General features: G+C 41.6%; 1 protein-coding gene across 2 annotated transcripts in view; it reads right to left on the reverse strand.

Annotated features, from left to right (window-relative positions):
* TLK1 (tousled like kinase 1) overlaps window positions 1-13606 on the reverse strand; it is a 128882-nt gene extending 115276 nt beyond the window's left edge. Inside the window, exon 1 of one of the 2 annotated variants that reach the window (XM_077830012.1) lies at window positions 13264-13606. In XM_077830012.1, the coding sequence (XP_077686138.1) occupies window positions 13264-13408 (145 nt within the window). In that variant the 5' untranslated portion in view covers window positions 13409-13606. Of the gene's footprint in view, window positions 1-2552; window positions 2604-13263 lie in introns of those variants that run through there. The other variant, XM_077830014.1, reaches the window with a different exon arrangement.
* Window positions 13607-14277: the final 671 nt, after the last annotated feature.

Here is a 14277-nt window from a genome sequence, read left to right on the forward strand (position 1 = left end):
TTATTTTCGAAAGTGTCATTCAACTGCACTGAAAATTTTCCAAACCAAAACATCTGAACGAGTCTGAGATCTTCTGCCTTTCTCCCCCTTCCCCCCAGTGACATCCAAGGAGGAGGTGGCTCACATTCACCTTGGCGTGAATCAGGCACAGACTGAACAGGTGCGAGAAGATTGGCCCATGTCCTAGCATACAAGGCTGAAGCCCTAAGACATGAAGAACAACTTAGGGGCACATGATACAAAGATTTATAAAACATTTTGTCATATACTCCTCTTAAACAAGGCTTGCTCTCTGGATTTATCATTTTAAGTGGCTATTGAATGGACAAAAAAGTTATTAAAATTACTAAAAACCTGAGAACTAATTAAGGATAATTACATAAAAACTGTCAAGCAAAGAGGGATAGTTTAACAACCAACATTTGCCAATTGAAAAAGAGGCAGAGGACAACTGGGGACACCCTACTCATCTTTCCTATCTACTTTTGGCTAGTAGGCATCTGGCAAATATTCCAGGCCCTGATAATAGAGTACCACATACAGTGGGCAAGTGGAAATTGCTGAACAAGTAACAACAAAAAGGAATGAAGATTAGGGAGACAGGCACATTTACTTACCTCCTTCCCTCATGAAGTGTCGTTTTCATCCTCAGAATACAAAATCAAATTTTGATAGAATAAAATTAAATGAAAGCATACTGGAGTTTTCCCTTTTGTGAATCATACAATTCTTGCTACATTATTGTTACATCAATTCCAAGAACATTCCAACAAAGCAAGAGTAAAACAGGTATTAGATGCCACTTCAGAAAAAGGCACGATTTTTATTGACGACAACACTTTATCAAAATTAATATGCATATAAGGCAAAGCCTACTCATTGAAAACCTTCAAAATATGTGGCACATGCTAACAAAAACCACCACAGCATACAGTTTCTTTTGCTACTATTGTTCAAATATAAATCAGTCGAGTCTCTAATGAAACCAATTTAAATCCTTAATAGCTATCGCCATACATATTTTGCTAGTTTAGGTCTAGTGCAGGGGTCGGCAACCTGCGGCTCTGGAGCAGCATGTGTCTCTTTGGCTGCCTCCTTGCAGGCAGCTGTTTTTTGAGGGGATGCAAGGTGCAGGCTCTGGCTGGGAGGCACTTACCAGAGGTGGCTCCCAGCTGGCAGCGCAGAAGGGCTCTGGCCCCACGCCGCTCCCGGGAGCGGCTGGCTGCTGGCACATCTCTGTGTGCCCCTTGGGGGGAGGGAGCAGCAGGTCTCTGTGCGCTGCCTGCGCCCTCAAGCACCGCCCCCGCAGTTCCCATTGGCCAGCTGTGATGACGGTGCTGAGGGTGGGGGCAGAGCACAGAGCCAACTCCCCCACTAGCAGTGGTGCACAGAGATGTGCCAGCAGCCAGCCGCTTCCAGGTGCAGCATGGGGCCAGAGCCCTGCTGCGCCGTCAGCCGGGAGCCACCTGGTAAGCACCTCCCGGCCAGAGTCTGCATCTTGCACCCGCCCCCACACCTCAACCCTCTGCCCCAGGTCAGAACCACCTCCTGCACCCAGAACCCCCTCCCAGATCCTGCACCCCCTCCTGCACCCCAATCCCCTGCCCCAGCCCGGAGCCCACTCCTGTTTGTATTCAAATTCAAATGGCAGAAGTCACATTAAAAGTATTGGTGAGTAGTAGCAACTTTAATATGTTTAATTATTATTAGTTGATAAATTCTAACTCTACAAGTAGCTTTGCGTGTGATGCTGCTCTCAAAATATTTTGGTCAAAGAGAAAAACAAAAAAATGACTCCTCTTCTTTGAAAGGTTGCCGACCCCTCGTCTCGTGATTCAGTATTTGTTGGAATTATTCAACATTTTGTAATTTACTGCTTCCGTATAGTAAAGACATTCGAAACGGACTGCAGGCTAAATCATTTGTTTATCAGAATAGAGAATTCTCCTATAATAAATAATAATACGTTTTACTGAAAAAAAAAGCCTTCCATGCTCTATCTACAGACAATACCTTCAACAAAACCAATAGATTCAAAATATCAAATATAATTTAATGAAGAGCAACTGTAAATGCCCTGGTCTTAAATGGAAATTTTAAAAATAATTATTTCTATTACTTATAAGATTTCACTGTATTTTAGAGCACTAGAGAACACTAAAGAAGGGAAAATTTGTTCTTTCTTGAACATGTCCTTTCTTGGACCCTTTATATTCCACAATTTTAACAATGAATTTCCTTCTCCCTTCTTGGTAGGTAACTGGCGACACTCCAGACATTCTGTCCTAGAAGAGGCACAGCACCATTATCTTTCTGATCTGTTCCCAGTACACAAACTTCTATAGTTTTAAAATACTACAATTCTAATTAACCAAAATACTCAATATAGCTATAAAATTAAACTAATACCTGTTTGCAAGAAAACCTTCACCTATTGGCAACAGATCTAAAGAAAACACACCTTAAATCTTTCTCTCCTTAGAAATAACTTCCAAGAGAGTCACTCTGAGATATGAAGAATACAAGAAATTCTTTGGCAAGAACTAATTTACCCGTCTCTGTCCTTTTCGTGTCCAACAACTTAACTGAGGGATGTTCACAGCAGTAAAGTCATCCTGGGAAAGAAAAGATTAGTTGAACAACTATGTGCAATAAACGGTATCAATAGAGAAGTCAGAGATTACTAAAAGCATCACACATTCAGAAGGACTCCCCTGCCAAATATTGTGTCTTCAGAGGACATGATATCTACACTGCAGCATCTTGAGAATGTGCAGAGAGATGAGTATGAAAGATGACAATGTGGTCCTGACACCTTTCTACCTCACATAGATACTTATATAGTTCTTATCACAGAATTTGAGCAGCTCACAATCTCTTGCTGTATTTCTCCTCAACACTTCAGTGAGATGGGGAAGTACTCTTACCCCCATCTTACAGATGGGGAACAGACACACCCAGTTACTTGCCCCAAGTCACAGAGGAAGTCTATGGCAAAGCAGGTTTTCTGATTCCCAAGCTAGCTCTCTAAATAGTCGACAATCCCTCCTGAAATTTCATCTTTCATCTGCAGCTCTCAGTAGAATAATATATGAAGTTTTTGAGTAAAACTGATTCCAAGCTGAGTGCTTTGATCCACCTTACCACAGAAGCCTTGGTGTCTTTTTTGGTTCTGACTACTGGCTGGTGCAGTGCAGACAACTTTCTGTAGACTTCAGACTTATCTGGGTAGACTTTAGTTGCTCTTCACATAACAAAGGCACACCCTTCCATATCTTTCTTGGATCACAAATCTACGATCAGTTTCTCACTCTGCAGCAAGTTGATGAGTAAGTTGTCCAGAAACAGGCAGGCATGGATTCTGTGTTCACACAGGACTTCAAGCATGGCCTAGATAAAATCCCGACACGAGGTCAATAGACCAGAAGAAAGGACCCTGTACTGGAAGCACGTTCAGTGGTAGCAGAAGTGCAAGTAACTTGTGAGGACACACCCTCAATGGAAATGTGGAGATACACTTATTACAAGTCTATCAATGAAAGGAAATCACAAGAGTTTAAAGTTGCTATTACACATTTTAAGATCTCCATCATGAACTTATTTATTTTTAGGAGAATCTGTTGAACATTTTGGGATCCAAGATGGCTTGTATGTTCCCCATTCATTTTGGCAGCCAAAGAGAATATCATGAATGATCTGTACACTTGCAATCAATGGGGCCAGGTCTTTGGCCCCAATCAGTAAATGTTAGATGGCTTGTATGACCTCATTTGTGCTTTTATGGATTTTTTTGATTTTTCAAAATATTACACATTTCCTTTGGGGGTACCTAATCATTTAATCAATTATCTATTTTTAGCTGTCACTAGACCACATCTGAGGTAATTGTGTCTCCCCACCCCCCAGCCAAAAAAACCCCAAACAAACCATAAGCAAATCTCTAGTCTCCCAACTAGGCAATTTGTTCATTATCCATCAGATCGAATGCATTTTGCAAAAAGGTAAAGAACCTCCAGTATAATGGCTTTAAAATATATTTTTACATACGACGTATGAAGAAATATTTGCAAAGTACGTTAAAAAGCAAAACTACTTCAAAAGAGTTATTATACCCTCATAGAAAGTCCAGTAGGGACCATCAGTTCTGACCTCCTGCACTTTACAGGCCGAAGAGCCTCGCCCACTCACTCCTGTAATTGACCCATAACTTCTGGCTGAATTACTGAAGTCCTCAAATCATGATTTAAAGACTTCAACCCTTAAAAGATGCAGAGCAGACATGAGATTTGTTGTGTTGTTTAAGAGAATGGCTCTCCTTAAAGTTTTGTATAAGCACAATGGGTAATTACAACAATGTAATTTACAAGAAATTTTGTCATGTTAAGTCACCAATGCCAAATAAGCCATCTCACAAGATAATATTCACTTGCCTGCCGAAAAGAGTAAACCCCTTTTTCACTATAATTTTCAATTATGTTTAGTTTTTTAATTAATCTTAAAATAAAGTTAAAAAGAGAACTCTGGGATACTTTATTTTGTTTTTAATGTGTTACCTGATTTGTAATGAGCTGCTGATTCATTATTGGATGCATCCTCTCCCATTACCTGTATTTAGAATAACTTGGAGAGACAGGATTTGGCTTCTGGTCATCCAGGGCAGGGACCCAAATCATTAACAAGACAGTAGAGTATATTTGGGGTCTCAAGTGACCAGATGGAGGAAACAAGGCACAAAAAAACCAGGAATTGCCTGAAGGCCAGTTGCATGTAAGCAGTAGGCTTGAGACAGCAGCAGGAAGGCAAGGTAGCAATGCCTGATAAATAGTCACAGACAGAGCCTAGAATAGCTAGGACTAGGAGGATCAGAGGGTCTCTGGGAGTCTTGGGTGCCACAAGTACTCCTTTTTTGGGGGGGCATGAAAAGAGCATGGCCGAGTACAAGGCTGAGAAAGGGACAGCAACCCAGCAAGGAGGCTTGGTAGCTTAATAGATAGGGGGTTGGAACAGACCCAGTGGAACTGCGGAGAAATAGAAAATCTAGTGCAGAGGAGAGGGGGTTGGGGGAATCGAGTAGCAGGCAGGGAGTTAAGCCAGACTCAGCCAAAGGAGAGTAGGGAACAGGGTGTGTCACATAGTCTTGTCCTGCCCAGAAGCAGAAGCCATTCAGCAGTGGACACAGACCAACAATTGAGTGGATGGCAGAGTGACAACAGAGGAGCCCCTGATGTAACCATCGGAGCACCAGAAGCACACCACCACCAAAGCTGAAACCAAGGGTCTACTACTGTTTCTTTCTCTCTGAATCATGTGGGCTACAAGCAGCAGCTTGGGCATTTAAGGCAAAGAACCTTTGGTATTCTTCTTTTGGGTTGCCTTTACATATGTAGTCTGGAAGTTCTTTACTTTCTTTTTGTAATTAACCTTTAAGATTTATACCTAGGGTATGAGCATCCTCTCTCCAGCCAGTCGTACTGAACAATTCTCCTGTACCTACTAGAAGCATGTGAATGTTTACTGGGAAGCCACCAAAAGTTAAATTTGTTAACCACAGTGCTTGGAGTGTCTATATCATATATGTCTGAGGCCTGATTTATACTTAAAACTTTAAAACGGCAAAGCTATGTTGGTCGGGGGGGGGGGGGTGATTTTTCACTGACAGCTTTTGCTGATATAAGACTTAGTGTAGACGCTTCTAAATAAGAAAAATAAGAGATACCAACAAAGGCCTTGTTTAGGGGATGGATACAAGCTATACTAGCAAACTCCTTCTGGTATAGAGAAGGCTCAGAAAATTACCAAGTATCTAAAAGGATTTGGGATAACATAATTCTCACAGTGACCTCTTCAATGGGGTTAGTTTCAGTATTACTTTGGCCAGATTATTATGTCAAGCAGCCATCAATGATTATTTATTTGAAAATGCCGGTAAAGTGCATGATGGACTCTAATACCAAGCAAGACCCACTAGTACACAGTATGATTGGGCTTTGTTGATCTTCAAAAAATAATGTGAAATTTAACTTTAAATTTAACTTTTAACTCTGTGTCTGGTGGCATACAGAATGCGTAGTATAGTTCTCATGATTTTTCATTCTGAAAGATATTTGCAGATTATATTACCTTTAAAATAAGCGGTCATCTGTAATTAAGTCAGTAGAAGAAAGAAAAATGTTCCCCTTTGCTGGAAAAAAAACAAAACAAAACGGATAGTGCAATAGAGTTTAAGGTACTGACATCACAAAGTTCTGTTATGACATTCTTATCCTTGCATTGTGTTTCAGGAAGCAACAAATATTTGCGGTAGCTAGTACCTGAAAGACGACTGAGTAGAGCCATGTCTACACACAAGATTGTTCCAATTTAACTGTACAGGTATAAAGCATTACAACCCCTTAGCGTGGGTGCAGTTATACCAGTATAAAAGAGCATTTATAACCTCTAGACACAGCTGTAATGTTCTATCAATTTAACTATTTTGGTAAAACAAAAAAATCAACCCCCTACCTGAAACTGTTAAACCAGTATAAAAACTGTGTGTACACAAGGCCTAAACTTTCAGTTAGTGATACGCTTAAAATTAACACTGAGCAACAGATAAGACAACTTAGAAGCAAATTTATTTGAAGTGTATATTACCACTCTTAAGTGAATCCACTTAATGCCTGCACTTTGTGCACAGAATATTAACACCATTTTTCAAAGTCATCTAGTATGTTCATCATAAATATAAAGGGAAGGGTAAACACCTTTAAATCCCTCCTGGCCAGAGGAAAAAACCGTTTCACCTGTAAAGGGTTAAGAAGCTAAAGATAACCTTGCTGGCACCTGACCAAAATGACCAATGAGGAGACAAGATACTTTCAAAGCTGAAGGTGGGGGGGGAACAAAGGGTTCTCTCTGTCTGTGTGTTGCTTTTGCCGGGACCAGAGCAGAAATGCAGATCAGAACTCTGTAAAGGGCTAATAAGCAATCTAGTTAGATATGCGTTAGATTCTGTTTTGTTTAAATGGCTGATAAAATAAATTGGGCTGAATGGAATGTATATTCCTGTTTTTGTGTCTTTTTGTAACTTAAGGTTTTGCCTAGAAGGATTCTCTATGTTTTGAATCTGATTACCCTGTAAGGTATTTACCATCCTGATTTTACAGAGGTGATTCTTTTACTTTTTTCTTCAATTAAAAGTCTTCTTTTAAGAACCTCATTGCTTTTTCATTGTTTTTAAGATCCAACGGTTTGGGTCTGTGTTCACCTATGCAAATTGGTGAGGATTTTTATCAAGTCTTCCCCAGGAAAGGGGGTGTAGGGTTTGGGAGGATTTTGGGGGGAAAGGCGTTTCCAAGCGGGCTCTTTCCCTGTTATATACTTGTTAGACTCTTGGTGGTGGCAGCAATAAAGTCCAGGGGCAAAAGGTAAAATAGTTTGTACCTTGGGGAAGTTTTAACCTAAGCTGGTAAAAATCAGCTTAGGGGGTTTTTCATGCAGGTCCCCACATCTGTACCCTAGAGTTCAGAGTGGGGAAGGAACCTTGACAGTTCCTCTTAACTTGTTTATTTATAGTACTGAGCACTTAACGATAGGTGGTGAAAGTTTAGCTCAGATAGATGCACATCACTTTTAATGATGCACAAGGTGCTGTACTAATAAAATTATCTCGTAACATAATGCCTTACATTCTATAGGATATAGGCCAAGAATGTCAATTCAACTACATTTAAATATTATGTGCTAGATTTTAGTTACTGTATAAGAAAAACCATATCAAAGTTATAGAGTGCAGTGTTCTGTACTGCCAAGTTTTTATGCTCTACATGCAAAGAAGGAAAAATAGTAGCCTAGAATCAACATGAGGCAGAGTTAACATAACTTGGCTACCTTCACTATGAATTTCCATACTTCCAAAGGTTTTGTTTTTTTGTAAATTTAATTTTAATTCTGAATTTGCTGGGTTTTTCTGAAGTTTGTGTGTGTAATGGTCAAATTAACATTCTTGAAAGGTAACATTTACTCAAACCAATGATGTGGACTACCTGCAGCCTTACCTTCATCTTAATGAAATTTCCCATGGGTGATTGGTTGTTTTTTAATTTTTGTACAAATTATATTAAGGGACACTGGATAAGAGCCCTAATCCTGGAAATCCTAGAAGATCCACAAAAATCCAGAGAGAAACTGTGGAGGAAAGGGGAAGACATCTCGTTGGCTGCTGGCCACACAATATTGAATACTTACAAAAGTTTCCATCTATATCCTGAGGGGGATCTATTTGGCAAAAACCTAAGGTCAACAGAAAGAGAGCCCGACACTTGCAAATCTATGTAAGTACCCAAGATACTTACTCAAGATAGGGGCTCATTTCCTACAGAAAGGACATAAGAATGTAGCTCCCCTCGTTTTGACTTCCTAAAGTTTGAAGTATTAGTACTTTCCTCCAACGGTGTACAGAAAAGGGGAAAGTGTAGCTGGCTACAAGTCGGAAGCCAGCAGAAGCAGAGGATTTGGTCAGGTAAGAACTCCTGTAATGCACCTGCTGTATCCCACCCCCATAAAGGGCAAAGATACAAATGATTTTAGTGACCTTTCCCATTCCTCATTTTGTACACATCACAAATCCACATGATATGGCATGACTGTCAGCTTGTTAATGGGAAACCTAAAACAAGAAGATGAGCACACTGGTAAAAATATGTAGGGAAGCATAAGCCAGTACTAACATTAAACCTTTTCTTTCATGAGTGTTACATTCATTCACATTTTAAAACAAAGTAAAAGCAAAGTATCACCGTGAAATCTGAATTACCTCCCAGATTTCTTGCATTGCCTTATGTCAACTGATTTCTTCAAAGTCAAATAAAATAAAGTAAAATAAAACAATTCAAAACTCAAAACGCATCTCCCACTAGATGTCAAAAAACAACAAGAGACAGTGGACTTGCTAAGAATTTACCCGTAACTAATTTGCAGTTGTTGAGTTTTACACTTCACACAAGTAATAACGGAGAAAAAAATCCCTGAAAGTTGCCCAAGTATACATGTATTTAAAATTTAATTTAGACAAGGAACCACTATGAACAGGCTGCCTTTATGTTCATACCTATGAACACTCTATATTAGTGGTTCTCAAACTTTTGTAGTGGTGACCCCCTTCACATAGCAAGCCTCTGAGTCAGACCCCCCACCCCAAAATTAAAAACACTTTTTTATATATTTAACACCATTATAAATGCTGGAGGCAAAGTGGGATTTGGGGTGGAGGCTGACAGCTTGCGACCCCCTAGGTAATAACCTCATGAACCCCAGTTCTATATGTACCATGCACAAGGCAAACCTGCATTTGGGAACACTGCCAAGATTGGGTACTCTTCAGGGAAGGGACTGAGTTTTCATGTTTGTACGGACAGCACCTAGCATAGTATGGGTGCTATAGGAATACGAATAATAATAAGTATTAATATTTGTCAAGAAACTTCTTGGGGAAAAAATTGCCAACGTCTGTCAGTATTTTTATAGGAACTCCTCAAATGTCTAAGTATTTGCAAAGTTGTATCAATTTAATACATACAAAACTTACATTTCTGCCTAACTAATAAATCATGTGCATTAAATTTTGGTCCAATTCTACTACATTATACTGGTGATTTTCAGATATACAACACTTGTATACCCCTGTAATTTAGAGCAGAATCTGGCCTTTTGTTTTTTACTGAAGTTTTCACTACCAACAGCAATATCTGGTAAGTACTTAAGTAACAGATGTTGTGTGATATACAAAAAAACAGCAAACATAAGGTATTCAACTATATTCCATCACCCTCAGCCACTGCATACCTTGTAGACTATAACTTGCACAACCAAGTGTCTCCTTCCTACATACCTAGTAAATGGCACAAAATAGGATGTTCCAACCAAAAAAAAAAAAACTTTAAAAGAATGCTAGTCATAGCTACAGCATTAAAAAAATAATCAACATTTCCAAATTTAAGGTTATAGCGCTACCTTAAATCTGTACCGGTTTTACGTATTATTATTTACGTATTAAGCTTTAGTTACATAATCACATACTATATCTCAAATAATGCAAAATAATAGTTTTATATTCTTGAAGGTGCATCTTGTAGGACTCCCATATATATTGTATCAAGCATCTCACATACAAGTTACTGTAATACACAGCAGTATACAGTACTGTAAGACAGTACACATGCGTATCAGAAGTGGTAGAAAAGTTGTGATATGTGGTATTATTGAGAAATAGCACATACCGATTAAAAACTATAATGCATATATACAAGAGATAGAGTTAAGGTTTGATAAATGTAAATAACATGCAACTACAAGTACTGATTACACATATATGCAAATAGGAAAGGGCGATGACAGGATTTTAGAGGATCAGCTCCTTAGATGTAAGCATGACTTTTAAGATAATTTCTTGGGACATAATTACATTAAAAAAATGTCATGATGGAGTCTGTACAAGAGCTTCAGAGAACATTTTTGGAACTTCCGAACTCTGAATGTCAGTTTTATTATTATTTTGTTGTTAATGAATTAGACACTTTAGGAGCCAGTGCATGTGATTTGGGGAGGCTCAACTTTCAAAATGAATCATATAGACTGGTTGGATAAATCAAAGCATGAATGACGTATCCAATAAAGTTCCCATGCTGCCTTCAAATGCATAGGCACAACTCTCACTTGGACTGGAGTTACATCAACACATCTGAACTGGACGCAAAGCTCATTTTAATATTGAGTGTGTCATACCTGATAGTATCAGCCAACCTAAATTATTATTTACACAAACATATACAAAATATAAACAGACCCCCTAACCTAGCGTGGACATGCAGGTTCAGGCTCTACTTGAGACAAGCAAGTAGAACGGGACTAGATGACCTCTCGAGGTCCCTTCCAGTTCTACGATTCTGTAAGTAACTTGCATTAACATCACTGGGAACTACAAGCACTAATCAATGGGAGAAAAAACAGCTATGAATCTATTACCTAACAGAACTTTCTAACCATCACTCATTTATAGAGCTTACTGATGTGCATAAATGGAAAATAGTGCAAGTCTATTGTTAAATAGCTAATTTTTATTTTATAGGACGTATTACCTTGATGCGACGCTCTTCTGACATGTAAGTTTCCTTTGCGTTAATGTAAGGTGTAGTGTTAATGCCCAATGGGTAGAGATTTATATTAAAAAAAACCAACCCCAAAGACTGTTTATATCTCACATCCTTTTAAAAGACAGAAATAATTCAGTAGCTCTACAGTAAGAAAGAGGTAAAAGCAGAGTCTGCTGTTTTCACACAGGGAATAAATGATATTTCTATAGTACATAAATACACTATGCTACGTTGAAGCACAGAGCAGGTTTTGTAGTTGCTCTCTAACCTCTGAACTGCACAACCTAAATTACAGTAGCCAGAAAAAATAGTAATACTGTTAACCAATTTTAAATGCTAAGAAATATAAATGTAAAATTATGCCTCTGTGTATTGTTTTTGTCAAGGCTGTTCAAGTAGCACTTGTAATGTTGCTCACTCATTAACAAAAAGAATTACAAACTTAACACTGCAACAGTAATTTAAGATTTATACACCAAGTATCCCAATTATGACAGGTGAATAAATGCATCCAAAAATATATTGCCTAAAAAAATTCACAAAGTAAAATATGTACAATTCTAAGCCCGGTAAATCTAGTCCAAACATTTTTATATATATAAAACACAAACCACTGTCTTCTCTTATTAAAGATTCAGCTTGAGGAGACAAGAGTACAAAATTCTTGCCACTTTACTCGGCACCTTTAACGTAATGCCATACATCCAACCTTTCCATATATCTTCTGGGGGGTATTCATGCCAATCTCAGATCTAGGAGCATGTGCAAAAGTCACAAGGAATGATGCAAGTCTAACAACTACTGGCATGGAGACTGAGAACACACTCATTCTTAAACATTTTCAAGGGGCTGAACACATTGTCAAGTCTTTAAATTGTTCACTGATAAAACTTGTAGTACTGCACAAGTGTCCTCTAAATGAAGCTATCCAATTTCTCTCTAAGACCTTATTAGCCTATTTTAAGTTTGAAAGTTCTGAGCATGGCTACCAGTGTTCTCTGTACAAGACAACAGAAGCACTCAATATTCTGAGGCCTTCAGTACTGAATCAAACATCCAAGTCAAATTATACAACTGCTTAATATGCATATTTTTTCCTTTCCAAATATACGCATTTGGGTATAAAACTTCTCCAGCAGTAACTGGTATACAGCAAGCAGTCATTTTAGTTAAAAGCACTGAGCATTTCACTAGCTGTATAATTGCTACATCTTGTGGCAATGTATTTCAAGTGCAAGGAAGAAAAATGGACAACAACAAACAGAATAAAAAGAGACTTGTTTGCACATAACCTTCATACAGATATTCCCTGAAAACACCCACAACACCCTGCTCTCACTGTCGGTATAACACAAGAGGGGAGGAGCAGGGGAGGGAGTAGAAAAATATCATCATCTAAGATGTGATGGAGGAGAGGAGAAAGTTGCAGTCATTCTGTGGTGGCTTTAAGGTCTCGTGTCACTTTTGTCTTCCAAATTAGCTGCTCAGAAAAGTGTCTCCCCGATGGGAACAAATTCCTTGATCTCGGTCTCTTTTTCTACTCCACCTCCATGATGCCAAAAGGACCCGACCCTTTCCATTAAGCAACAACAGCCACATTCACCCAGTACATCTAACAAATCACTTTTACTTTGTAATATGAGGTGGAGAATAAAATTTGGAAAGGAAAGGAACAGAGGATGCAAGTCTCTGCCATAAAAATCACAACGAAGGGATGAAAAATTAACACGTACACTTAGCCCCTTCTATAAGGATCGTCAAAGAAATGAACAAACATTAATCAATCCCCCTCCGTAGCCCTGGAAAAGGTGGGGGGGAGGAGAATATCAAAACGCTTTTACTGCTAACAAACAGGGATGGGAGAGAGATTGCTGGATTTAGGGACCAGGAGGTGTCTCCCGATTGTCCCTCAGGAGAAGGGAGGGTCCCGCACGGCAGGATCTGGGGGTCCCCCCTGTACGGAAGAGGAAATACCCCTGCAAGGAGGACAAGTCTCTCGCCGGCCCTCACCCCCATTCACGGCGCACCCGGCCCTACAAGCCTGGGACTGGCCTCCGGCGGCGGCGGCTGGGCCCCTCCCCGAGGGCCGGGCCCCCCTCGCAGCGCCATGGGCACTGAGCGCGCTATTTACCTTCCTTGGGCGGCTTGCCGGGCGGCGCGCTGTGCAGCAGGGAGGCCGCCGCCGAGGAGCAGCCCTGCAGGCTCGGTGGGGACGTGGAGAGCCGGGACCAAGATGGCGGCCCCTCCAAACTTCCACTGCTACTTTGGACACTCATCAAGCTACTTTCCTGGAGCCCGGCAGCCGCCGGGGGCGGCGGGGGAGGCGGCGCGGCGGGGGGACACCCAGCGCCGCGCTCATGGCCGGGGGGCCGGCCCGACACCGGGGAGAGGAGGCCGCCGCGGGGAGAGGGCTCCGGAGAGAGGCGGGGCGCGAAGGAGACAGGGCTCAGGGCCGGCGCAACCTGCCCGCACCTCTGCACTGCGTCGCCGCGGCCGCCGACGAGCAGCCGCCTGTGTCTGAGGCTCAGGCTAACCTCCGCCACCAGGAGGGAGGGAGCAGGCGGGCGGGGAGGGGTCATGCGCAAACACCACCAGCAGCGAGCGCCGCGCACCTCTGGCGCGCCGGGCAGGGTAGGGAACCCGCACGTACACCTGCCCCTGCCGGCCGCTTGGCCGGCACTGCCCGGTCTCACCCCGCCGGCAGGGGCACTGACACCCTCACGCACACAATACACTACAGCCCCTCCCACACACACAATACACTACAGCCCCGCACTGCCCTGGCTGCTGCACTGACCTCCCCCCCCCACACACACACACACACTACACCCCTTCACCCCCCCTCCACAGGACAGCCCGGGCTGCTGTACTGAACCCACACACACACTGCAGCCCCTCCCCACGCTGCCAGCTGCACTGAACCCCCACATACACACTACAGCTCCTCACACCACCCTGCCTGCTGTACTGACCCCCACACACCTCACACAACCCTGCCTGCTGCACTGACCCCCCCCCATGTACAGAATCCCCCATCTCAGAGCCCTGCCTGCTGCACTGGTGCCCCACACACGCACACTCTAACCCCTCACACCGCCCTGCCTGCTGTACTGACCCCCACACCTCACACAACCCTGCCTGCTGC

Source organism: Eretmochelys imbricata, chromosome 11, assembly GCF_965152235.1.
Source record: "Eretmochelys imbricata isolate rEreImb1 chromosome 11, rEreImb1.hap1, whole genome shotgun sequence".
In the NCBI taxonomy this organism is placed as follows: Eukaryota; Metazoa; Chordata; order Testudines; family Cheloniidae; genus Eretmochelys; species Eretmochelys imbricata.